This window comes from Cnephaeus nilssonii, assembly GCF_951640355.1.
Source record: "Cnephaeus nilssonii genome assembly, chromosome: 4".
In the NCBI taxonomy this organism is placed as follows: domain Eukaryota; kingdom Metazoa; phylum Chordata; class Mammalia; order Chiroptera; family Vespertilionidae; genus Cnephaeus; species Cnephaeus nilssonii.
Window position 1 is genome coordinate 46,291,633 of NC_137075.1, and position 26,906 is coordinate 46,318,538.

General features: G+C 42.1%; 2 protein-coding genes across 3 annotated transcripts in view; one reads left to right on the forward strand and one right to left on the reverse strand.

Annotated features, from left to right (window-relative positions):
• Nucleotides 1–26,906, reverse strand: part of TP53BP1 (tumor protein p53 binding protein 1) — a 90,429-nt gene that overhangs the window by 53,044 nt on the left and 10,479 nt on the right. For both annotated transcript variants that reach the window (XM_079769302.1, XM_079769301.1), the window contains exons 8-11: nt 25,953–26,119; nt 24,149–24,275; nt 22,795–22,889; nt 13,804–14,012 (exon numbers count right to left, since the gene is read on the reverse strand). In XM_079769302.1, the coding sequence (XP_079625428.1) occupies nt 13,804–14,012; nt 22,795–22,889; nt 24,149–24,275; nt 25,953–26,119 (598 nt within the window). The remainder of the gene's footprint in view (nt 1–13,803; nt 14,013–22,794; nt 22,890–24,148; nt 24,276–25,952; nt 26,120–26,906) is intronic.
• Nucleotides 15,658–16,894, forward strand: LOC307098474 (non-selective voltage-gated ion channel VDAC2-like). Its single transcript, XM_079769320.1, is given in 3 exon segments — nt 15,658–16,237; nt 16,240–16,679; nt 16,681–16,894. Coding segments are annotated over 3 exon segments (867 nt in total). The 5' UTR covers nt 15,658–15,939; the 3' UTR covers nt 16,810–16,894.

A 26,906-nucleotide genomic window follows, 5' to 3' on the forward strand; every position in this document is an offset into this window, starting at 1 on the left:
CATAATGGAATATTTTATATTACATAAAATTGTAGATGTTTATGAAAAGATATAGAAAAACATTTAGGCTGTGCATTAAGTGGAAATTTTTTATTTTAGTAAAAAAATATATTTTTATTATAGTCTTCTAATACATCTATATATATAAAAGCCTAAGTGACCATTCGACTGGTAGCCATGGTGCGTATGACCACCAAGGGGCAGATGCTCAACCCACAGGCATGGAAACATGGCACAGACTGATGAATCTCAGAGGAAGGGGGTAGGGGGGAGGGTGGGAAGAGAGTCCAAAGATCTTATATGCATACTAGAGGCCCAGTGCACAGATTAGTGCACCAGTGGGGGGGGGGGGGTCCCTCAGCCTGGCCTGCACCCTCTCGCAATCTGGGACCCCTCGGGGGATGTAAGACTGCCAGTTTTGGCCCGATCCCTGCAGGCCAGGTCGAGGGACCCCACCAATGCACGAATCCATGCACTGGGCCTCTAGTTTTAATATAATTTTCATGTATTTTTTAAGTTAATAAACATGTACTATAAATAAGAGTAGCTATATCTGAGACAGAATAACTGATCTTATTTTCATTTATCTGTACATTATACATCCTCTAAAACAAAAATGTATCATTTTCTTGTTTAAAAAAATAAGTCATTTTACAAAGGCTCATAGATATCACTAATAAAACTATAAATACATTTTTAATGTGATACTCACATAAACTGACATTAACTGCTTTACAGTGAATAATGTTGTGCAACCACCACCTCTACCTAGTTCGAAAACATTTTTTCTTTTTTAATATTTTTATTGATTTCAGAGAGGAAGGGAGAGGGAGAGAGAGATTGAAACATCAATGATGAGAGAGAATCATTGATCAGCTGCCTCCTCCACGCCCCCTACTGGGGATCGAACCCACAACCTGGGCATGTGCCCTTGACTGGAATTGAACCCAGGACCCTTCAGTCTGCAGGCCGACGCTCTATCCACTGAGCCAAACCAGCTAGGGCTTGAAAACATATTCATTACTCAAAAAGGAAATCCCATACGATATCCATTAAGAAGTTGTACCCCATTATGATTTTTTTAATGTATTTTTATTGATTTCAGAGAGGAAGGGAGAGTGAGAGAGAGGTAAAAACATCAATGATGAGAGGGAATCATTGATTGGCTGCCTCCTGCACGCCCCACACAGGAGATCGAACCCGCAACCCGGGCATGTGCCCTGACCAGGAAACGAACCATGACCTCCTGGTTCATAGGTCGATGCTCAACCACTGAGCCATGCCAGCTGGGCATTGCCCCCCATTATGAATACCTTTTAAGCATCATCAAACTAAATACAGATGTGATTTTCATTACAGAATTTTTTTTCAATATACTATATAGAATTTCAGTCAGAGTAAAATTTCAGGGCTAATCAACCTACCAACAAGCTATGTTTCTAAAGACTGCCTGGATCTAGCCTCCAAGTGTCTGGCCCCTAATAATCCACAGTGCTATGGCTCCCTGCAAGTCTACTCAGAATAACAGAGCTAAGTGAGCAAAACCCATTCAGAACTCTGGATAAGGATGGATGGAGAACTGTCAGGACCACATTCAATATGAGTCAACCTTTAAGTCTAGATTATGTACAGATCTAAATCCATAGTATCCAAGAGCCATTCATACAATCATCTATAATCTGATTTATCACCCCCAATATTAATAGGTATATTAAGAATGATAAAAGTGTTAAATATCAAACTATGTTCTACTAATCCTCACCCCATCCTTCATATCTTGGTGAAAGGTCAAAGAGGCTATTCAATGAACAAATACAATACTTCCAATCAAGATGGTGGGGTAGGCAAACACAGGGCTCGCTTCCTTCCTTGACCCACAACAAAATGACAACTATATTATAGAATAGCATCATCATTGCCAATCACCTAAAGATTCACTAAACAGAAGGCCTATAACTAAGGATATAAAGAAGCAGCCATGTCCAGACTGTCAGAGGGGCAAAGATCGAAATGGTCAGGTCCACACTCATGGTGTGGCAATTAAGAATGGGGAGGGATCTTTAGGCTGCAGAGGTCCCTCCTGAGGAGCAAGGGATCACAGCCGGGGCCACCAGTGCTGGGGAGAGGAGTCTCCATACCATCTGCCCGTGAAAACCAGCAGGGATTGTGTCCAAATGAGATGGAAGGCTGCTGTAGACCTAGGTGCTCCTTTTGAGGGGCTCATGCACAAACTTGCTTCCTCACAAACTCACACACTCTAAGCCCCCCCTGAGCAGGGGCAGCGGCTCAAAAAGCACCAGGGATTTATAGTGAGGAATTAAATTGACTAGCTTCAGGGCAAAAGCTGGAAGGGTAGGAAATGGGGCACCTCCCTTGGAAATGGGGCACCTCTCTTCTGGGAGGGAGGTACTATAGGTACCATTGTTCCTTTGTTGAACTCGCCTCCCACCCAGACTGCAGAGGCAGGTGGGCACAAAATCTGAGCTCTCCATTAACACTATGCACCCTACTTTGGAGATTTCCTGAGACCCTGCCCCACACAACTCACAGCGGCTTGGTTCAACTTGTGCTGTGGAGTTACCTAAAATCTCGAGAAGATCCACAAACACTAAACAAACAATGGCTGGACGCAGCATGCCCTCTACCTCGTGCTAAGCACCTCCCCCTTCCACCACAAGCAGTAACCAGTAACTGGCATCAGTGACCTTGAATCTGGCATAAGCCCTGGCCAGTCTTGGCTTGGAACACAGCTGCAACTAAGTGGCCACGAGCCCAGCACAAGTGGTGGCTGACATCAGCTCACATTGTGGTGCCTACCAAAGGTCCCAAGCCAAGCACAAACGGCAGCAGGCCTCAGTTTGAGCATAGCCTCTCCCAAGTGCCTCTAAGCCCAGCAAAAGTGGCAACCAACCACAGATCACTTTGTAGCTCCTACCATACATCCCAAGCCCAGCTAAGTGGCAGCTGAACTTGGCCTGCACCAGAGCCATTCCCAAAAGGCACCAGAACCAACAAACCCAGTGGCCAGCTTCAAACCACACCACAGCACCACCCAAAGAGCTCCCAAAATGACCCACCCTCTAATAAAAAATTAAAAAAAAATGACCCACCCTAAGAACAGACTTGGCTGGCACCAGCGCTAAGCTAAAGTGACTCCAGCTCTGAAGGATCATCCCCCACAAAACAGCTCATCCACTGTAGTCACAGCCAGGCCTCACATCAGTTAGCCTGAAGGTGAACGCTACCCACAGACATGTCAATAGCAATGAAAGCTAAACTACAACCCACACAAGGGACACCTGCAGAGCATGTGGCTCAGGTGACCAAGGAGACAGCATCACTGGGCCCCATACAACCTACTACATAAGCCACTCTGCCAAGACCAGGAGACATAGAAGCAAACACAGGAGTCAAGCCAAAATGAGGAGACAAAGAAACATGTCCTAAATGAAAGAACAGAACTCCAGAAAAAGAACTAAACAAAATGGAGACAAGCAATCTATCAGATACAGAGTTCAAAACACTGGTTATAAAGAAGCTCAGTGAACACAAGGGAAGAATAGAGGAATTCAGTGAAAACTTCAACAAAGACAGAAAACATAAAAAAGAATGAGTCAGGCTTCCTCGTCGGCCTTGGAGCGAGGTGAACAGATAATGGGTTAATATCCAAAATACATCAGAAACTCGTACAACTTAACACCAAAAGAACAATGTGATTAAAAAATGGGCAGAGGACCTGAATACACATTTCTCCAAAGAGGACATACAAATGGCCAATCTAATCTAATAATAGACAAATATGCAAATTGACCGCACCTTCGCTACGCCCACCAGCCAAGCCACGCCCACCAGCCAATCAGGACGAATATGTAAATCATCCCAACAAATATGGCGGCTAATTTGCATATCGCGACAGTGTAGAAAGAAGCCAAGAGCTGCAGAAGGGAGCAAAGCTGCAGAGAAGCAAGCAAGCCGGGGGGAGGAGAAGGGAGGAGTGGAGGCGGGGCCAGGGGAGAAGGAAGTTGAGCAGGCGGGGCCAGGGGAGAAGGGGCGGGGCCGGGGGAGAAGGGAGGAGCAGAGGCGGGGCCGGGGGAGAAGGGAGGAGCGGAGGCGGGGCCAGGGGAGAAGGGAGGAGCAGAGGCGGGGCCAGGGGAGAAGGGAGGAGCAGAGGCGGGGCCGGCGGAGAAGGGAGGAGCGGAGGCGGGGCCGGGGGAGAAGGAAGGAGAGCGGGCTGGCGGAGAAGGCGGGGCGGGGGAGAAGGGAGGAGTGGAGGCGGGGCCGGGGGAGAAGGGAGGAGCGGAGGCAGGGCCAGGGGAGAAGGAAGGAGAGCCGGCTGGCGGAGAAGTTAGAAAAGCAGGGGGGCTGGCGGAGAACGCGGGGCGGGGGACAAAGGAGGAGAGCAGGCAGGGTGGGGTAGAGTGCAGCAGGAAACCCTATTGCAGGATTTTTCCTGCAACGGGAATGCTAGTCCTCTCTAATAAAATGGTAATATGCAAATTAACCATCACTCCGCTACATAAGTCATGCCCACCAGCCAATCAGGGCGAGTATGCAAATTAACCCAAACCAAGATGGCTACAGCCACAGAGAGCAAGGTTTCCCAGGTAACAGAGGAAGCCAAGCTTTCCAATAGCCGTTGCAGGCCTAAGCCTCCACTCAAGCTACAAAGTTTCAATTATAGAAGGTAAACAAATTCAAACAAATGGCGGCAGAATGGAGCTTGAGCGAGCAGGCCAGGGTTGCCGCCGGCAACAGGGGAAGCAAAGCTTTCCTCACACCCTGGCCGGGCTCACCCACTTAAGGCTACAAAGTTTCAATTGTAGAAGGTGAATTAACTGCCACAGAAATGGCTGCCGGAGCCCCAGGCTTGGCTCCACTCCAGGCTACAAAGTTGCAATGGTAGAAGGAAAATAAATCCCAGATACCAGGGCCTCTGCTTGGGTTGCCAGGGGGCGTAGCCGGCCTGCAAACCACCACAGGCCCCTCGCTCAGGCCGCCCCACGCCCCAAGGGAACCCCCACCTGATCCGGGACACCCTTCAGGGCAAACCAGCTGGTCCCCACCCGTGCACCAGGCCTCTATCCTATCTAATAAAAGAGTAATATACAGATTGATCATCACTGCAACACACAATATAGCTGCCCCCAAGTGGTCAAAGATCCTGCCCCCATGTGGACACAAGATGGCCACTACAAGATGGAGAGGGCAGTTGGGAGGCACCCGGCCTGCAAGGGAGGGCAGTTGTGAGGGACCAGGCCTGCAAGGGAGGGCAGTTGGAGGTGATTAACCCTGCAGGAGAGGGCAGTTAGGGGTGACCAGGCTGGCAGAGGAGGGAAGTTGGGGGCAAACAGGCTGGCAGGGGAGCAGTTAAGCATCAACCAGGCTGGCAGCGGAGTGGTTAGGGGGTGATCAGGCTGGCAGGCAGAAGCAGTTAGGGGCAATCAGGAAGGCAGGCAGTTGGGAGCCAGCAGTCCTGGATTGTGAGAGGGCAGTCGGACATCCCTCCAGGAGTCCCAGATTGGAGAGGGTACAGGCTGGGCTGAGGGACAACCCCCCCCCCCGTGCACGAATTTCGTGCACCGGGCTTCTAGTAGATATATGAAAAGACCAGAGGCCCAGTGCACAAATTCGTGCACAGGTGGGGTCCGGCTGGTCTGCCCCCATCAGGGCCAATCGGGCCAGGCTGGCCGGGAGGGGGGGGGGGCAAAGGGGAGGATGCAGGAGGTTGGCCGGCTGGCCCCGACCCCAATCGTAGTGTGGGGGACCGATCAGTGGTGAGGCCGGCCAAGGGGAAGAGCCCGGGTAGTTGGCCAGCCAGACCCGCCCCCTGGTCCAACTCCTGGTCAAGGGGACAATTTGCATATTAGCCTTTTATTATATAGGATGCTCAGCATCACTAATCCTCAGGGAAATGCAAATTAAAATCACAATGAGATATCACCTCACACCAGTCAGAATGGCTATCATCAAAAAATCAACAAACAAGTGTTGGTCAGGATGTGGAGAAACAGGAACCCTCATGTACTGTTGGTGAAATTGTGAATTGATGCAGCTACTATGGAAAACAGTATTGAGGTTCCTAAAAAAAACTTTTAAAAACAACTACCATATGACCCAGAAATTCCACTTCTGGATATTTATCCAATGAAATCCAAAACACCAATTCAAAAAGATATGTGCACCCTATGTTCACTGAAGCATTATTTAAAATAGTCAAGATATGGAAGCAACCAGAGTTCATCAATAGACAAATGGATAAAGATGTGGTACACATATACAATAGAACATTACTCAGCCATAACAAATAATGAAATTTTGCCATTTGTGACAATGTGGATGGACCTAGAGGGTATTATGCTAAGTTAGTCCGAGAAAGACAAATACCATATGATTTCACTTATATGTAGAATCTAAAGAACAAAATAAGCAAACAAGACCAAAAACTCATAAATAAAGAGAAATGATGGTTGTCAAATGGGAGGGGGATTAGGAGGATGTGAGAAAAAGGTGAAGGATTAAGAAGTACAGATTGGCAGTTATAAAAAACAGTCATGGGAATGTCAAGTACAGCATAAGGAATATAGTCAATAATATTATAGTAACTATACAATAACAGATGGTTATTGGACTCATTGCGGTGATCACTTCACACGTTATATAAAAGTCTAATCACTATGCTGTATACCTGAAACTAATATACTATGTCAACTGTAATTGAAAAATAATTTTTAAATGTAAATAAAATTAATAAATATATTAGAAAAGATGAACTTTATCCCAATTTTCTCTTGATTAGTAATTATCTCATTATAAATACTTAGATCTTACAACATCAAATTATGTTAATTTGGACTCCAGTAACCAAGATACAGGAGAAATAACAGATGTGCAAAGATTAGCTATTAAGAATAGTATAGCCGAAACTGGTTTGGCTCGGTGGATAGAGCGTCGGCCTGCGGACTGAAGGGTCCCAGGTTCGATTCCGGTCAAGGGCATGTACCTTGGTTGCGGGCACATCCCCAGTGGGGGGTGTGCAAGAGGCAGCTGATTGATGTTTCTCTCTCATCGATGTTTCTAACTCTCTATCCCTCTCTCTTCCTCTCTGTAAAAAGTCAATAAAATATATTTTTTAAAAAAAAGAATAGTATATAAGGAGTTTGATACATAATGAAAAAGTATAGAAGTTAAATTGTGAATTTAATACACCATTGAACTCTTTTCCAAAGCCCCACTAAGCAATTGTAAAGGAATGTTTTTTAAAGCATTAATTTTAAAGAAAAAGAGAACAGAACAAAAGACAACAGCAACAAAATTCTGGAAGAGTAGTCACCTATTTAGCAGATTAGTGAAAGCTGAATTCCTACGCCAACAGTGGAGAAAGCCAAGAAGTAACCCAAATTATACCACAGAACCACCAGGACCAAAAAAAGATTCAGGACTTGGCAGAGGCACCAGGTAACTCTGGAAGTGGTGGTGAGGGTAAAGCTAAAGACAGAAGACTGGTTACTCCCCGATCCCCTCCTCTGCCCTAGAGAGACTAAAATAAAGTATCCCTGAACTGGAGGACAAGAGGCACAGTTATCAGAAAGTACCATTCTGAAAACAGGGAGACTAAATGAAATTTTACATATTAAACAGAACCTGCACCTGCCTCTCAACACTCCCAGTCCTCTTTCTTCAACAGACTTTTAGAACAATAGCAGCCAACAGACAGGAGATTATACATTTTTCTAGGGGACCTAACCAAGCTGAGACAAATTAAGATAATGACATTGGGAGACCCCAAAAATGGCCCAGCTACAGTGAATCCCAGAAATAATAAGCACCAACCACCAGCTAAAAACTTCTAATCAGTTTTCTGGTATTTTGCTCTTAAAGCAGACAATCAAGGATTAGAAGATACTTGAAGAAGCCTCTAATTTGAAAGTCAAATGTTAAAACTAACTGAAATCTATTTGGAGAAATAGTGACTATTCCAGAGAAGAGAAAAACCTAATTTTCAAAAAAAAACTATTTTAATATTTACAGAGATATGAATATTAATCCTATATAATAAAAGGCTAATATGCAAATCAACTGAAAAGAACGACCGGTTGCTATGATGCTCACTAACCACCAGAGGGCAGACGCTCAATGCAGGAGCTGCTCCCTGGTTGTCAGTGTGCTCCCACAGGATGAGCGCGCTTAGCCAGAAGCCAGGCTCATGGCTGGTGAGTGCAGTGGCGGTGGTGGGAGCCTCTCCCGCCTCTGCAGCAGTGCTAAGGATATCCGACTGTTGGCTTAGGCCCACTCCCTGCCTAAGCCGTGAGCCAGACATTCCCTGAGGGCTCCTGGACTGCGAGAAGGTGCAGGCCGGGCTGAGGTAACCCCTCAGGTGCACAAAATTCATGCACTGGGCCTCTAGTATAGTCATAAAACTAGACAAAATGTTATTTTTAAAATAGGAAGTTCATTAAGGGGGCTGGGGGGGGGGGGAGGATTCTAAGTTAAAAACTCAAGAGTAGAAATTAGTAACTCAGAGAAAGGTTAAATGATGGCTGAGCCCAGCTGGTACAGCTCAATGGTTGAGCATCAACCCATGAAGCAAGAAGTCCCCGGTTCAATTCCCAGTCAAGGTACATGCCCAGGTTGGGGGTTCAATCCCCAGTAGGGGACTTGCAGGAGGCAGCTGATTGATGTCTCATTGATGTTTCTATCTCTCTATCCCTCTCCATTCCTTTCTCTCTAAAAATCAATATAAACATATTCATAAAAAAAAAAGATGACTGAACCTGGCAATCACACTCCTAGGTATATACAAGAGCAATAAAAACAGGTCCACACAAAAACTTGTGCACAAATTTACATAGCAGCATTATTCAAAACAGCCAAAAAGGGGAAACAATCCAAATGTCCATCAAATGATGAATACATGAATAAGATGTGGTATACACATAAAATGTAGTTTTACTCAGGATAAAAAGGAATAAAGTCCAAATAACATGCCACAACATGCATGAACTGTGAAAAAAAATTATGCTAAATGAAATATACCAATCACAAAAGACTATGTATCCTATAATTCCACTTATATGCAATGTCCAGAATGGGCAAATCTATCTAGACACAAAGTAGATTAATAGTTGACTCGGAGTGGGGAAAATGGGAGTGACTACTAATGGGCATGGAATCTCTTATGGGGCAGAGGAAAGAAAATATTCTAAAAGTGGATTGTGGTGAATAACTGCACAACTTTGTGAATATACTAAAAGCCATTGGATTGTATACTTTTCAAGCTTGAAAAATATGGTACATGAATTATACCTCAATAAAATTGTTTAAAAAAAAAAAAAAGACAGTTGAGGAAATCATCTGGAAAGCTGAACAGGAGGAGAGGGATGCAAAGTAGGAGACAAAATAAAGGGGGGTGGGGAGGGGGAGATTAAATAATTAAATGTCCCTGAACTGGAAGAGGACCTGAGTTCCTTTTATTTTTTTAAATCTCTATTGTTGAGAGTATTACAGATGTCCCCCAGGACCTGAGTTTCTATATTGAGAAGGCTTACCATTTGCCCAATATAATGAATGAAAATTAGATTTATGCTAAGAGTCTGGAACTTTCAGAACACTTAGGGACAAAGAGAAAATCCTACAAGATTCCAGTAAAGAAAAAAAGAACTCACACATTAAAGATCAAAATCAGACTGGCTGCTCACTTCTCAATAGCAACATTGGAAGTTTGAAGATAGTGGAGAAATGCGTTCAAAAAGTTTAAAGGAAAATTATTTCCAACCTAGAATTCTATACTCCTACAAACTATGAATCAAGTATGAGAGTACAGAACATACTACTAAATTGCCCTCTACCAAAATGAGAGATAAACCATGCAAGAAGACATGGAGCACAAGAGGAATCCAAAGACAAGTAAGGACAATCTCCAGGGACAACAGTGAAAGGGAGGTGACAGTTATGCACCAGTCATAGAAAGCAATAAATACAGATTAGAAATTAGGAGGCTCCAAAAGAGGTTTCTCCAAAAAAAACGAAGTTTGAGGTCCCTGAACATCTTGAAAGATTTTGACAATAAGTGGAAAGCCTATGGTTAATTTAGTGAGACGTTAACAGAAGTCTAAACAAATATAAAAAATTATCAATTCCAGAGAAAATAAATTATGCAAACATGGAAAAATAATCATAATATTCCACAGGCTCTGCTGGGAATAGTGTTTATGTTAATAGTGTTCATAATAATGTAAACTCACAATAATGATTTAAACAAAATTATGTCACTATACAGGAAACATGGGGAAATAGTTTAAAAGTATTTTTAAAGAACGTATGGAAATATAATAACCCTATATAATAATACCCTAATATGCAAATCAACCAAACAGCAGAATGACCGGTGCTATGACGTGCACTGACCACCTGGGGGTAGACACACAATGCAGGAGCTGCCCCCTGGTGGTCAGTGCGCTCCCACAGGGGGAGCACAGCTCAGCCAGAAGCTGGCTCACAGCTGGCGAGCACAGCAGAGGTGGCTGGAGCCTCTCCCACCTCTACTGCAGGTGGGCGGTAAGAAGCGAGGGGTCCCGCACTGCGAGAGCCCCGGACTGCAAGAGGGATGTCCGCCTGCCAGCTTAGGAATCCGTTTTTGAACGCATTTCTCCTTAGCCCAGGGATCGGGCCTAAGTCGGCAGGCGGACATCCTCCAAGGGGTCCTGGACCGCGAGAGGGCGCAGGCTGGGCTGAGGGAACGCCCCTCCTCACCCCCCCCCCCAGTGCACGAATGTCGTGCACCGGACCTCTAGTAATATGTATAATTATGTAGGTAAATAACAAGAAAAAGCTTAAAGAACTGAAAGTGGTTGTCTCTGATATGGATGGGGAGAGACCTCATTTTAACTATCTGACTCCTTTTCTGGCTTTTACCAATGGTTTTTATAAAAATCAAACCCTAAACATAAAAAATAAGTTGTAAAGATACTGTTCAGAGATTTTTTAGAAGGCATGGACTGTACTGGCTGAGAAATCTTAAAATATGAGTCCAAAAAAATTAGAGTCATCTTAAGTTCCAGGGACCTTTGAATTATGTTCAGCATCACTCATTTGTCTCACATTTTCATTGCTGGTTTTATTTCTGACTCTGATGGTCTTTGGTAAATGTTGAAGGTAGGGCAATTTCTTCAACAGTGTCTTTTTCTTCAAAAAGTCAGTTTTCCCTTTGTGGCCAGGAATCACTTCCCCAGGTAAGGATACCATTGCATAGACATTCATTTCCTTAAAAACCCTGTTTGGTTACTGATAGATATCTAGTAAGTGGTCTCTAATATCACCTACCTTTTCTGAAAAACCCTTAATGCTCTGCATCAGTGCTTATAGCTCTCATCCCTAAATTCTAAAGACTCCCTCAAACTATATATGTTCATGTATAACTTTAACAGAAAAATAAAAGCTAAAGAAAAACTTCACTCTTTCACTGCTAGCAACAGCTGATCCTTATGGAGTGTTTACCACGTGCAACCCACTATCCTAGGCACTTTATACAGTATATTAAGTCATTTAACCTTCTCAACTACCCTATTAGTTAGGTAGTATCAATATCCCCATTTGACTTGCTAAGGAAAATTAAGCTCAGTTTCAACAGGTCACAAAGACAGTAATGGCAGAACCAGGAGTAAGTCCAGCAAATTTTGACTCTAGAGTCCTTGTTCTTTTATTTATTTATTTACTTACTTACTTACTTACTTATTTATGTTTTAACACTTTATAAATTAATGAATCATTATTTTAAATAGAAAGCAACTGTTATATTATCTTGGTAATTTATAAATATGATCATTAACTCAAAGAATATAAAACTTTGAAGCATTTTTTTTAAAACCTCACCCTAGGATATTTTTCCCAATGGTTTCTAGAGAGCGTGGAAAGGAGGGATTTGGGGGAGAGGGGGAGAAGAGAGAAACATTGACATGAGAGACATATGGATTGGTTGCCTTCCGCACTAGCCCCTACTGGGCCCAGGGAACCTGCAACTAAGGTACATGCCCTTGACCAGGAATGGAACCCGTGATTTTTCAATCTGCAGACTGATGATCTAACCACTGAGAAATACTGACCAGGGCTAGAATCCTTGTTCTTAACCACTCTACCAAAACACTTCTAATGATTTGCACAAAATGGAATTTTCAACAAAATGAACAAATTTTTAAAACTCCAGAAAGCAATTCCATTTCTTTCATCCTGCTGCCTGTCTCTTCCTCACTAAATTTATGGTATATTACTATTAATTTTTAAATATAAACTTTCATTACAACACCTGTAAAATGAAAGGCATGAAAGAAGTTCTCCCAATAACAATAAAATAATTCCCCCACTTAAGGTCTTATAAGAACAGGCATTTAGGTTGGCAATATAATAGTCATTTAGATTTAGTTAAAATCCTTCCATTCCCTATGCATAAAATGTAAATTTCATCTTTTTTAAATATTTAAAATTATACAAATGAGACATTAGTTTTCCTTTGCTTTTTTTTAAAATATATTTTTATTGATTTCAGAGAGGAAGGGAGAGAAAGATATAGAAACATCAATGATGAGAATCATTGATCAGCTACCTCCTGCACGCCCCCTAACTGGGGATCAAGCCTGAAATCCAGGCATATGCGCTGACCTTGACCTCCTGGGTCATAGGTCGACACTCAACCATTGAGTAACACTGGCTGGGCTTTCTTGTTTTTAGAAGAAAAATAATTTCTCATTTGAAAACTAAAAACCATCCTGACTTTGAATGCATATATGAATAACCCATAGACACAGACTTCATTCAATTTTTAAATGAAGGCCTGGGGTGAAGAGGGAAGGGGGGGCCAGGCTGGAGGAGGTCAATGCGGGGGGTGGAAGGACATATGTAATACTTTCAAAAATAAAGAATTATTTAAAAAAAAAAAAAAATCCTGATAACCTCAGCACAGGAATAATTAAATTATGTTTCATCCAGAAATATTTTTCAAGTTTTGAAAAGATAATATGAAACTGAGGTAACACTAAAAAATAATTATGATACAATGTTAACTGGAAAAAGATTAAAGTTGTATGTTCACTATAAACAACTTCATTTCTTTAAATGTAGGCATCGCCTTAGTCAGTCTGGTTCAGTGGATAGAGCATCGGCCTGCAGACTGAAGGGTCCCAGGTTCTATTCTGGTCAGGGACACATGCCCAGGTTGTAGGCTCCATCACCAGTGTTGGGGGTGTAGGAGGCAGCCAATGATTATCTCTCATCACTGATGTTTCTATCTCTCTCTCCCTCTCTCTTCCTTTCTGAAATCAATAAAAATATATTTTTTAAATGTAGGCATGGCCCTGGCCAGTGTGACTCAATTGATTGGAGAATCATCCCATGAACCAAAGAGTGGCAGGTTCCATTCCCAGTTGGGGTGCATGTGGCGGGCAGCCAATTGATGTTTCTCTCTCACATCTCTCTTTGTCTCTCTCAAATCAATTTAAAACAAAAACAAAAACAAAAACAAAAAAACATGTAGAAAGATAAAAATGACTAGTAGTTGTATTAAAGTAAAATAATGATTAATGGCCCCTTTTAGTTTTGCAGTAACATTTTCAAAAAGTTTAAAGACAAGATGTTAGGTGACTCTGGAAATGTTCTAAAACTAGAACATTGTGATGACAGTTACACAACTCTGTAAATTAACTAAAACATCACTAAACTATACACTTAAAATGGGTGAGTTTTATGGCTTATAAATTATACCTCAATAAAGTTATTTTTTCAAATGTTAGGAAAAAATCTTTCTACAATACTCACATGAGAAAACTCAGGCTGGGATGGGATAGGAAGTGACCCAGGAGTGAACACTGGTGCGCTCTGAGACACTGGTGTGGAGGCTTGTGGTGATATAGTGGGCTCAGGTGGGACAGGGAGGTTTTCTATCTCCACTGGTTCATCATCTTTAAGTTTCTTCTGAAAAGACTCTCTTCCTTCTTCAGATAACATTGACATATCCATTGGCTCATCTGGTTTAAAACAGGTAAAACTAATTTAGAAATAAGCACTCATTAATACTTCTAATACCACTAATAAAAATCCTATATAATAAAAGCCTAATATGCTAAGTGTCCAGTTGTCCATTGAACCAATCAAAGCGTAATATGCTAATGATATGCTAAGGCCACTCAACTGCTCACTATTACGTGCACTGACCACCAGAGGGCAGACAGTCGACTGGTCGACCAGTTGCTATGATGTGCACTGGCCACCAGGGGGCAGGCGCTCCAACTGGTAGGTCAGCTTGCTGCTGGGGTCTGGCCATTTGGGACTGAGCCAGATGGGCTGGACATGCCCTAGAGCCCTCCCTCGGGCCCTCCCCAGCTGGCCAACCTCCCGCATCCCTCCCTAGCCCCAGTTGTGCACCAGTGGGGCCCCTTGGCCTGGCCTGTGCCCTCTTGCAATCTGGGATCCCTTGAGGGATGTCAGAGAGCCGGTTTCAGCCTGATCCCACAGGCAAGGCCGAGGGACCCCACTGGTGTATGAATTCATGCACTGGGCCTCTAGTTACATTATAGAAATTTCCATTCCTAAAAAAAAACACACTGATTTAATTTTCAGAAAAGCTGATAGATTAATTGACTGGGCCATAGAAACCCGAAATATTTCCTTCCCCAAGCTCCCAAAATAGTCAGTTACAGAATAAAATAGGGTTCACCTGGGGATAACCACCCATCTACATGAAATGTTAAAACTTCTGAGCCTCTTTCCTGATTATAACTCATTTTTCACATTTTGCATAGAAAAGCCCAAATTAATGGCACTTAATTTAACCATCATATATTCAGGCCTTGAAAGGTAGTGGACTTGTTCACCACTCTAAATAAATATTTACATATTTATGAACTCATTATATTTGCATTAACTGCTAAGTGCAGAAAGATGGGTACCAGGACAAATACAGAAGAAAAATAAATCTACCAATGCCAATCAGCACTGATATATCAAATAACTAAGTACAAAACACTAATCCTAAGACAAATTGCTTAGGAGGGAAACATACACAAACCTTGTTTTCCCATAATATACTACCCACCTGCAGGCCACCAGCATTTTCCTCAGAACCTAACTAGGTGTTTGATTCATCAATCCTTTCCCCCCATCTTACAACTTGACTCCAAAGAGACTTCCTCTAAACCAGTGATTTTCAACCAGTGTGCTGCAAGTATTATTTTTAATATATTTATATTGATTTCAGAGAGGAGGGGAGAGGGAGAGAAAGAGATAAAAATAAAAACATCAATGATAAGAGAGACACATTGACTGGTTGCCTCCTGCATGCATCCCAACCAGGGCCTGTGATTGAGCGCAACCAAGGTATGTGCCCTTGACTGAAATCGAACCCAGGACCCTTCAGTCTGCAGGCTGACGCTCTATCCACTGAGCCAAACCAGCCAGGGCATACAAGAATTTTTAAAAAATGCACTACCTGACTATTAGGGCCACTGACCTCTTTTTCTTTAGCTTGTCAAATAAAACAAATGACAACAGCCAACACAATAGCCATCCAATGTGAATACCCTGTCTTGAACCACAGATATATAGGTCATATAATAGAGTTGCATCTTATTGGTCATGTCGCCTAGTAAGGTTGAAACTGATTGGTTAATTCTTGGTACCAGAAATCCATATATACAAAGTATAAACACCTGATTTTTTAAAAAGCCAATTTGGAGCAAAAAAAGAGTAGGGAATTCCTGTTTTTGTTTTTGTTGTGTTTTGTTTTTTGGTTTTTTTTTTGTAAATCAATGAAAGTTATAGACTTCGCCCTCCACCGCGACAGCCGCAGCCCGACGCCGAGCGAGCCAAGCGGCCGCAGCTGCGAGCGGAGCGGCGGGAAGGCCCCACCCCCCGTCCCCAGGAGATCACTAGACCACCTCTTCCCACGGCCTCGCCATGGCGACCTACGGACAGAGCTGCGTGGGGCCAATGTGTATTCCCCCATCATATGCTGACCTTGGCAAAGCTGCCAGAGATATTTTCAACAAAGGATTTGGTTTTGTGTTGGTGAAACTGGACGTGAAAACAAAGTCATGCAGTGGCGTGAAATTCTCAACATCTGGTTCATCTAATACAGACACTGGTAAAGTTACTGGGACCTTGGAGACCAAATATAAATGGTGTGAGTATGGTCTGACTTTCACAGAGAAATGGAACACTGATAACACCCTGGGAACAGAAATCGCAACTGAAGATTGAAACTTACATTTGATACCACCTTTGCACCAAACACAGGAAAGAAAAGTGGTAAAATCAAGTCTTCCTACAAGAGGGAATGTATAAACCTTGGATGTGATGTTGACTTTGATTTTGCTGGACCTGCAATCTATGGTTCAGCTGTCTTTGGTTACGAAGGCTGGCTTGCTGGATACCAGATGACCTTTGACAGTGCCAAATCAAAGCTTACAAGGAATAACTTTGCAGTGGGCTATAGGACTGGGGACTTCCAGCTACACACTAATGTCAATGATGGGACAGAATTTGGAGGCTCAATTTATCAGAAAGTATGTGAAGATCTTGACACTTCAGTAAACCTTGCTTGGACTTCGGGTACCAACTGCACTCGCTTTGGTATTGCAGCTAAATGTCAGTTGGATCCCACTGCTTCCATTTCTGCAAAAGTCAACTACTCTAGTTTTAATTGGAGTGGGCTACACTCAGACTCTGAGGCCTGGTGTGAAGCTTACACTGTCTGCTCTGGTAGATGGGAAGAGCATTAATGCTGGTGGCCACAAACTGGGGCTTGCCCTGGAGTTGGAGGCTTAATCCAGCTGAAAGCAACCTCTGGGAATGGATATCAGAAGATCTGGCCTTAACCTTTTGCACTCGGATGTCGAGTGTGACTCGACATGGTTAGCATGGGCAGCAGCTCGTATGTCGAATTGTATTGAATGTATCAATAATTTGAAATATAAAAAAATCCAAATAAATAAGTTTGTATGAAAAGAAACTCCAGTTTTTTATTCTACTGCCGCGCTTTGTAAAATCTGGGGTATTTAAAAAATTAAATCCCGAGTAGAATAAAGGAATCGAGAAAAAAGCAAGCGAGTGCAAAGGGTTAATATATTTCCAATGTGACCAGCAGGCTTTTTTCCCTCCAAGAAGGTGATCAAAACAAGATGAGCTAAACAAGAGCTGTGTTTTAAATATGTATGTAGACAGTTACTTGTTAGCTGGTTTCTAGTTGAATTGGTTATCTAGTTATCAATGCGGCAGTCCTGCAGTCACCTATACATTATTTAATGTATTTAACTGTTAAATGCGCTAACCAAAAATTTAAAAAGAAAAAAACCAATGAAGTTATACCTATATTTTTGTTAGATGGGCAAAAAATATATTTTTGGTGTGCCACAGAATTTTAGAAATTACCATAGTTTATGTGTGCCATGAGGATAAAAAAGTTGAAAATCGCTGCTCTACACTTTCACAAACTACCTCTGCCTCTCATTTTTTCCTATCATCCACCTCATGTTACCAGCTAATCCCAATCCCAATACCAACCCCCTGCTGCTTACTTGGCTTCAACCTCACCTTCCATTCTAATTCTAGGTTCGGTCAGGATCTGGTGGTGTACGCCTTTATTACACCACCACAGCTGTGTTAAATATTCCCATTACACTTTTTTATCTTTCTTACCATGACAAAGCACTTATTAAGGACCTGCTGCTCTAAGCACTACATATAAAAGGGCTTTAGGTTAATAATCTTAGCAAAAAACAAAACTACAAAAAGCATACATAGTCCTACAAACAGTTATGAACAAGTATTAAGCAAATACATTAAATCTAAAATACAACTGACAAGGGAAAATATGTTACATAAAAACCAAAAGAACTCTGAACCATATACATAATATGATCCCAAATGTGTAAAGATATTTCTTTATATTTATGCATAGAAAATACTCTAAAAGGAAATATATCCAAATACTAATCTATATACACTGAGTAGCCAGATTATTATGATCTCTGAACACATAATAATCTGGCCACTGAGTGTATATCCTATATAATAAAAGGCTAATATGCAAATTGTCCCCTCAACCAGGAGTTCGACCAGCAGGCAGGCCGGCCAACCGTCCATGTCCCCTCCTCCTAGCCAGGCTGGCCAGACTCCACCCATGCACAAATTCATACACCGGGCCTCTAACAGATAGACACACACACACACACACACACACACACACACACACACACACTGAGTGGCCAGATTATTATGCGTTCAGAGATCATAATAATCTGGCCACTCAGTAAAGGCTAAGTGACCAATCATACATACGTCTGACCATCTGACCATCCGACCAACAGGCCAGTACATATGACGCACACTGGCAATTTAAAAATAAACATTGATTCACACATGCATATCTGTCCCTGTCTGACACTGGCCTCCCATCTAAATTAATTCAAACACAGTTTCCTGTGATGCCAGCATTTGCGATGACTATTAATAAATCACAAGAACAAACTCTAGACAGAGTAGGAATATTCCTACCTGAACCTGTTTTCGGACATGGTCAGTTATATGTTACTTTCTCTCAAGTTCAAAGAGCATGTGACGTTGAAGTTGAAGTTGTAAATCTTCATCACAGGGAAATTAGCCAAGTACTCTGAAAGTGTTTTTACTCTTAATGTGGTATACAGGGAGATATCAGAATAAGTTTAATCAATTTATCTGTCTGTTTTTATATCATGTTTTTATATCTTGTTTTTGTATCATGTCTTTGTTGTTGTTATATCATGTTGTTATTGTTTATTTATTAATCAATAAATAAGCTAGTTATAGTTATAGCTGGATTGTGGGATCACAGGTGATTTTTACTTTCTTCTCATTTTATTTTACTTTCTTATCATTACTTTCCTATATGCTTTCCAAACTTTCTGCAATGAGTATAGGCATACTTCATTTTATTGCACTTCACTTTATTATGCTTCACAGATGTTGCATTTTTTACAAATTGAAGGCAGACCCTCCACCAACAAAAGGATTATTACTCACTTTATTACAATACTTTACTATAATACTCACTTTACTACGGTGGCCTGGAAGCAAACTTGCAACATATCTTAAGTATGCCTGTTATTAATTACTAGTGGCCCAGGACACGGATTTGTGCACATATGAAAGAAAATTAATTAGAAGAAATATTTTAATATCGCTATTCGCCCTTCCGCTATAATAGAAGTGTCAGAGATGAAAGAAAATTAGTAAAATGTATATAAAATAATATATAAATTCATTAATAAATAAACAATAACAACATGATATAACAACAAAGACGTGATATAAAAACAACAAAAACATGATATAAAAACAATAAAACATGATATAAAAACATTGATAAAAACAATGACTGATAAATTTTTTTTAAAATATATTTTACTGATTTTTTACAGAGAGGAAGGGAGGGGGATAGAGTTAGAAACATCGATGAGAGAGAAACATCAATCAGCTGCCTCCTACACACCCTCTACTGGGGATGTGCCCGCAACCAAGGTACATGCCCTTGACCGGAATTGAACCTGGGACCCTTCAGTCCACAGGCCGACACTCTATCCACTAAGCCAAACCGGTGAGAGCGACTGATAAACTGATTAAACTTATTCTGATATCTCCCTGTATACCACATTAAGAGTAAAAACACTTTCAGAGTACTTAACTAATTTCCCTTCTGATGAAGTATTTACAACTTTAACTTCAACGTCACATGCTCTTCGAACTTGAGAGAAAGCAACATATAACTGACCATGTCTGAAAACGGGTTCAGGTAGGAATATTCCTACTCTGTCTAGAGTTTGTCCTTGTGATTTATTAATAGTCATCGCAAACGCTGGCATCACGGGAAACTGTGTTTGAATTAATTTAAATGGGAGGCCAGTGTCAGATGGGGACAGATATCACGCATGCGTGAATCAATGTTTATTTTTAAATTGCCAGTGTGCGTCATATGCACCGGCCGGTCGGTCGGTCGGACGTATGTATGGTCAGTCACTGAGCCTTTTATATACATAGATGTTTACAATCAGTGAGAAAGCATCCTATATAATAAAGAGGTAATATGCAAAATGACCATCACTCCAACACACAAGATGGCTGCCCCCATGTGGTCAAAGATGACCACCCCCATGTGGACACAAGATGGCCACTATAAGATGGCCGGCAGGGGAGGGCAGTTTTGGGCAATCAGGCCTAACAGGGGAGGGCAGTTAGGGGTGACCGGGCTGGCAGAGGAGGGCAGTTGGGGGGGACCAGGCCTGCAGAGGAGGGCAATTGGAGGGGGACCAGGCCTGCAGGGGAGAGCAATTGGGGGGGACCAGGACTGCAGGGGAGGACAGTTGGGGGAACCAGACCTGCAGGGGAGGACAGTTGGGGGCAACCAGGCCAGCAGGGGAGAGCAGTTAGGGGTGACCGGGCCGGCAGGGGAGGGCAGGTAGGGGCAACCAGGCCTGCAGGGGAGGGCAGTTGGGGGGAACCAAGCCTGCAGGGGAGTACAGTTAGGGGCGACCAGGCTGGCAGGGGTGGGCAGTTAGGGATGACCAGGCCAGCAGGGGTGGGCAGTTAGGGGCAATCGGGCCAGCAGGGGAAGGCAGTTAGGGGCGACCAGCCAGGCAAGGAAGGGAAGTTAGGGGTGACCGGGCCAGCAGGGGAGGGTAGTTGGGGGTGACCAGGCCTGCAGGGGAGGGCAATTGGGGAGGACCAGGCCTGCAGGGGAGGGCAGTTAGGGGCAACCAGGCATGCAGGGGAGGGCAGTTGGGGGGAACCAGGCCTGCAGGGGAGGGCAGTTGGGGGCGACCAGGCTGGCAGGGGAGGGCAGTTAGGGGCGACCAGGCTGGCAAGGGAGGGCAGTTAGGGGTGACCAGACCAGCAGGGAAGGGGAGTTGGGGGCGACCAGGCCTGCAGGGAAGGACAGTTAGGGGTGACCAGGCCAGCAGGGGTGGGCAGTTAGGGGTGACCAGGCTGGCAGGGGTGGGCAGTTAGGGGCAACTGGGCCAGCAGGGGAAGGCAGTTAGGGGCAACCAGGCTGGCAAGGGAGGGAAGTTAGGGGTGACCGGGCCAGCAGGGGAGGGTAGTTGGGGGCAACCAGGCCTGCAGGGGAGGGCAGTTGGGGGCGACCAGACCAGCAGGGGAGGGCAGTTAGGGGCAATCGGGCTGGGAGGGGAGCCGTTAGGCATCGATCAGGCTGGCAGGGGAGTGGTTAGTGGTGATCAGGCTGGCAGGAAGAAGTGGTTAGGGGCAATCAGGCAGGCAGGCGAGTGGTTGGGAGTCAGCAGTCCTAGATTGTGAGAGGGATCCCAGATTAGAGAGGGTGCAGGCTGGGCTGAGGGACCCCACCCCCGTGCATGAATTTCATGCACCGGGCCTCTAGTCTTAAATATAATTATTTTTATATGTTCACACTACAGATAGAAGAAATGGTTCTAAATATAAACCAAACGTAATTTGCATTAACAGCAGTTCTATAGAATAGACTGACTTTTATTTTTTACTTAAGACATCACTAATCAATCATGCTATGCTTAGAATATTAGTCCATTTGGATACCTACAAACTATTTCAAAAGAAAATAGCCAGACACAAACTTTGTGGCAGAAGAAAATATAAGATTAGATTTTGCCATCAGTAAATTACACTTGTAAAACAGTTAAATATATCTCTATATTTATATCACTTAAGAGCAGAGAGGGGGATATCATAGGAGGCATACACCCAACAGCTATGGAGGCAGCTGCCTGAGTTCAAATCCTGACTTATTAGTTGTGAGATCTCTCTGTGCCTCCATTTCCCCATTTATAAAACAGATATAAAAGTAACACCTACTTCCTAGGATTGATTCAATGATAAAAAACAAAGAGAAGCGACTAAAACCAAAAAGAAGGACATAAAATAGTGTCTGGGATATACTAAGTGTTCAATAAAAATTAGCTAATGTACCACTAGTGGTATGAAAAGGAGAAAATCATGGAATTTATTGGAAAAGGCTTTGTAGGAATTTAGAAATATCTTGAATGACTGGATAGGAGACTAGTACTGAGCAAAAGAAGTTTACATAATAAGATAAATTAAGTAAAAGGAAAAATTTTCTTGTGAATAAAGTATAAAATCCCTAGGTCTTCAAAGAAGAAAGTGAAGGAAGTCAAAATTTCTACCACCTGCTCCTAGCCACTCTGACAAAAACTGCTTTAATAACAAAAATAGCCCAGCCGGTGTGGCTAAGTGGTTGAGTGTCAACCTCATGAACCAGGAGTTCAGGGTTTGATTCCCGGTCAGGACACATGCCTGGGTTGCAGACTTGATCCCCAGCAGGGGGCAAGCAGGAGGCAGCTGGTCAATGATTCTCTCTCATCATTGATGCTTCTATCTCTCTCTCCTTCTCCCTTCCTCTCTGAAATCAATAAAAATATATTTAAAAAATAAATAACAAAATAACCTATAAAGACAAAAGAAACAATTTTTGGTTCCCTCTCATCAATAACATGTAAATATGTTGCAGGAAATTAGTAGTAAATCCAGCTCTTCACTATACTAATTCATTTGAATTTAACTTGAAAACCTGAACATTTTCCCTTAAGGGACTTTTTAAAAATTAAGTCAACAACACCGAGTTCTCAAAAGAATTGGTGCTAGAAGAGTTAAGTCCTACTGAATAGTTTAGGTCAGTGTTCTAACATATAAAGAAACAGTATATTTTGCAAGGCAGAATTGCTGCTCCTCTTCTAATCTGAGATCAACCGACAGATCAAGAGAGCTCACCTTTTCTTTTTTCTTGCTCTGTAGGACTGCTAGGAACAATAAATGGGGTAGATCGGAAAGCATCAGGGGAAGGAGCAACAAGATCTGAGGAATTCCTTTATAGAAAGAGAAAATCACAGATTATTTTTTAACCACAGCCACAGTTTTGCATTTGTTTTCTTACTTTTTAATAGCAAAAATGTCTAAGCCATTCAGACAAATACTAATTAGCATTTCTCTCAAAAACTACCTGGGGCTTGTGGAAGAGCCATGAATATTTCAATAACTATTTCTCACATGAGACATAACCAAAATTAGAATTGGAAAAAAAAAAAAAAAGAAAAAGAGTAGCTCAGCCCACGTGGCTCAGTGGTTGAGAGTCGACCTATGAACCTGGAGGTGATGGTTCAATTCCTGGTCAGAGCGCATGCCTGGATTTTGGGCTTGATCCAGAGTGGGGCATGCAGGAGGCAGCCGATCAATGATTCTCTCATCATTGATGTTTCTATTTCTCTCTCTTTCCCTCTCCCTTTCTCTCTGAAATCAATAAAAAAATATATTTTTTAAAGAGTAAGCATAAAGCCATATGATTATAAGAGAAAATTAATGATCAGACACAAGGACATCATGAATGAAAAGCAGATGAGAAAGTACTAAAAAATAATTCATCTGCTGATTTTTGAGACAAAAATATTTACTCCATTTTTGCCTATTAGAAAGATCATGCACATTTTTATTTAAAAGTACAAACCTCTTTGCCCCAACACAGAGAGAAAGAAATCTAACTACTGTTAACTCTAGTATAAACTATTTTCCACCCCTATTAAATGGGAAGAATTTTTAGTCAAATAAAAGAGCAGAATGCTTGTTTTGGATGTATAACAGTCTCTTAGTAAATGGGCAGTTTCTTCCCTAATGAAACCTTTGGGCTACTATTATAAAATGTCCAAATGGGCCCTAGCCGATTTGGCTCAGTGGATGGAGCGTCGGCCTGCGGACTGAAAGGTCCCAAGTTCGATTCCGGTCAAGGGCATGTACCTTGGTTGCGGGTACAGCCCCAGTGGGAGGTGTGCAGGAGGCAGCTGATCGATGTTTCTCTCTCATCGATGTTTCTGACTCTCTATCCCTCTCCCTTCCTCTCTGTAAAAAAATCAATAAAATATATATATTTTTTTTTAAATGTCCAAATGGGAAAGCAGATCTACCTACCTTCAATGGTCCTACTAAGTTCTTACCCCCAAAATTCTAAAGCCTAGATTTTACCTTTTGGTTTCAGAAAGAATGCTGAACTTGTGGACAAGTTTAGCTCTTTGAACCCTAGCCTAAGCCCCTCAGGCACATGTTTCCCTGGCAGAGCTGCTTCAGGCTTACTTACGAGGAAAGGCTCTCCTGAACAAGGGACCTCTGACCAGAGAGCTGCAGGAGATGCAGAGTGGTGGCAGGTGTGGAAGCCAGAGAACACCCACCTTCTTCCCTTGAAGGAGTAGAGCAACCATCAGAGACTATTGGGAGGGGAAAAAAAATCTAGTTACATTTATTCTCAGATTGACATTACTGAGTTGTAAAAAACAAGCAAACAAAAAAGCACTCTGTGCTGCAAAAAGAGTAATATACATGTTTCCAATCATGTTCCAAGAGGGTAGACACTGTTTTCTAATTATAGTACAGTTAATGAAATGCCATGCTAACACAAATATTGAGTGATCATTAAAAGCCCCCCTCCCTACTAAATTATAGGTTTTTTTAATAAAAATTTGACAAAAAGAATTCCTTAGTCCTTTAGGTCATGATTAAAGCTTGAAAAAGGCCAGAATCCTTTCTTGTGAAGGTTCTATTATAAAACAGCAAGTGAGACTTTTATTTCAAGGTCTACCTAAGGTGAAGTAAGCTCATGCCATAATATGGAGTTGGGAGAAGTCAAAATAATGCATATGACACCTGATAATATGAATGCAGCAATTTTCATGATTAGAACCTGAGCCTCCTCAAAAGGAGACAGAAAATACTAGCATGTTAGTAAAAGGATATATAAATAGCCAGTACTGATTTACAGTATGAAGAGTCTCCTGTTGGTCCCTTCTTAGCAACAGATGGAGTATCAGCTTTACTAATCCCAAGTATAAAGGAATGTCTTAAATACAACCTTATAGATTTAGCGAGAGGCCAAAAAAGATTCCTTAGTGACTCTGAATGTTTTTTCACATATTCACAGCATAGTAAAGGAATATAACCCTCTCTCCTTCCCTCATTACAACCAACACATTACAGCAGGTCCTCCAACAATGTCATCTCATTCAACATCATTTTAATGTTGATGAAATATCCTATGAACTTACCTCTTCTTTATAACAGTTAGCCTGGGGTAAAATTGGTTTTGTTATATGTTGTTTCATTCAAAATCACATAACCTATCGACAACATGAGAACTTGATGTATACTTTGCTAGTTATTACTGAAGCTTTCTGGCTCTGTGAGGTAACAGAATAAAGGGTTGGTGGGAGTTAACAAAATGTGAAACAAATACCACTCTAGTCTTCTAAGTTTTACATTCTTTCTCCTAGACCCATGGTCGGCAAACTGCGGCTTGCGAGCCACATGCGGCTCTTTGGCCCCTTGAGTGTGGCTCTTCCACAAAATACCACGGCCTGGGCGAGTCTATTTTGAAGAAGTAGTGTTAGAAGAAGTTTAAGTTTAAAAAATTTGGCTCTCATAAGAAATTTCAATCGTTGTACTATTGATATTTGGCTCTGTTGACTAATGAGTTTGCCGACCACTGTCCTAGACCATAACTTCCTATTTGTGAACTAACAAACAGATAAGTACACTGTTAGCCAGGTGAATATGAAAAAACGTATACTTAATTATGTTAAATATTTGAAGACCTATGACAACAGAAGTTGCTACTCTGTCCATAGTTATTAAATTTACTGTATTAGCTATTACTCCTCAATATCTCCATTTCCAAAAGAGAGAGAAAATTATGTTAAAATGTTAAATAGCAATCATTCTCAAAAAGATTTTCTCATTAATCAGCTAGAGACATATTTTCCTTCCATATCACAAACAAGTCTGCATACCTATAAAGTGCCTTCTAACTTAAACAGTAGCCGCAAAACAGAAATAAAGAGTTTTTATCTTTGGAGAAGAGGAACTATACAGCAACTAATTACTCTTTGTACCTGTTTTATTGCTCTGGTCAAACAAGTCTTCCTGAGTTGACAAAACCTCAGGCTCTGGTAACTTTGGAATCTGCAGTCCACCTTCCAGAATTTCTTGAGCAGATATTTGTTCTTTTGTTTCCACAGCAGTAAGAGATACTTTGGGACTAGGAGGCATGTCCTCCGACCTAGGAGATTCACATCACCAGGAGAAAAAGTTGCTATTTCAAATGTTTTCATCTTTGAGCTAATAAACTTTTCCTGTGTTTTGTCTGTTTTCCTTTAATGATTTCAAATTTTTCAATAGCTCTAGTATATATAACTACCTAGTGAAAATTAAGTAAGATACTATTTGATGATACAAAGCCCTTAGCTCATTTCAAAGCCTGTCTAAGTCTCTCACACTGCAATACCTTTTTTCAACACTGCTCACTGCTGCACTACATGAGATTACTGATAAGTCATTTAGGAATTTTTGTTACATATGCTATTATCTACACATGCATGAAGAATTTTAATCCAGACCACAGCAATGCCAGTTCTACCAATGACCTTCCAAGGAAAGGGCCTGGGTGTGAATTATTCTCTGAACTTATTGCCACACACATTACCTTCTGTTGGCCTTTTCCATTTGCTCTACTAAATCTAAGCCCCAAACCAAGACTCCACACTAGTACTATTCACACATGTAAGACATTCACTGCTGATCCCTTTCCAGATTCTTATGAGATTTACCTACTCTACAATTTCCCAGAGTAAACAGAATAGCAAAACTAGCTAGAGTGCAACTTCCTAAAGAAAAGCCTAGCCTGGCCAGTGTGGCTCAGTGGTTAAGTGTCGACCCATGAACCAGAAGGTCACAGTCCGATTCCCAGTCAGGGCACATGCCCAGGTTGCAGGTTCCAGGTTGCAGAAGAGGGGTCCCCAGAAGAGGGCACGCAGAAGGCAGCCAATCGATGATTCTCTCTCATCACT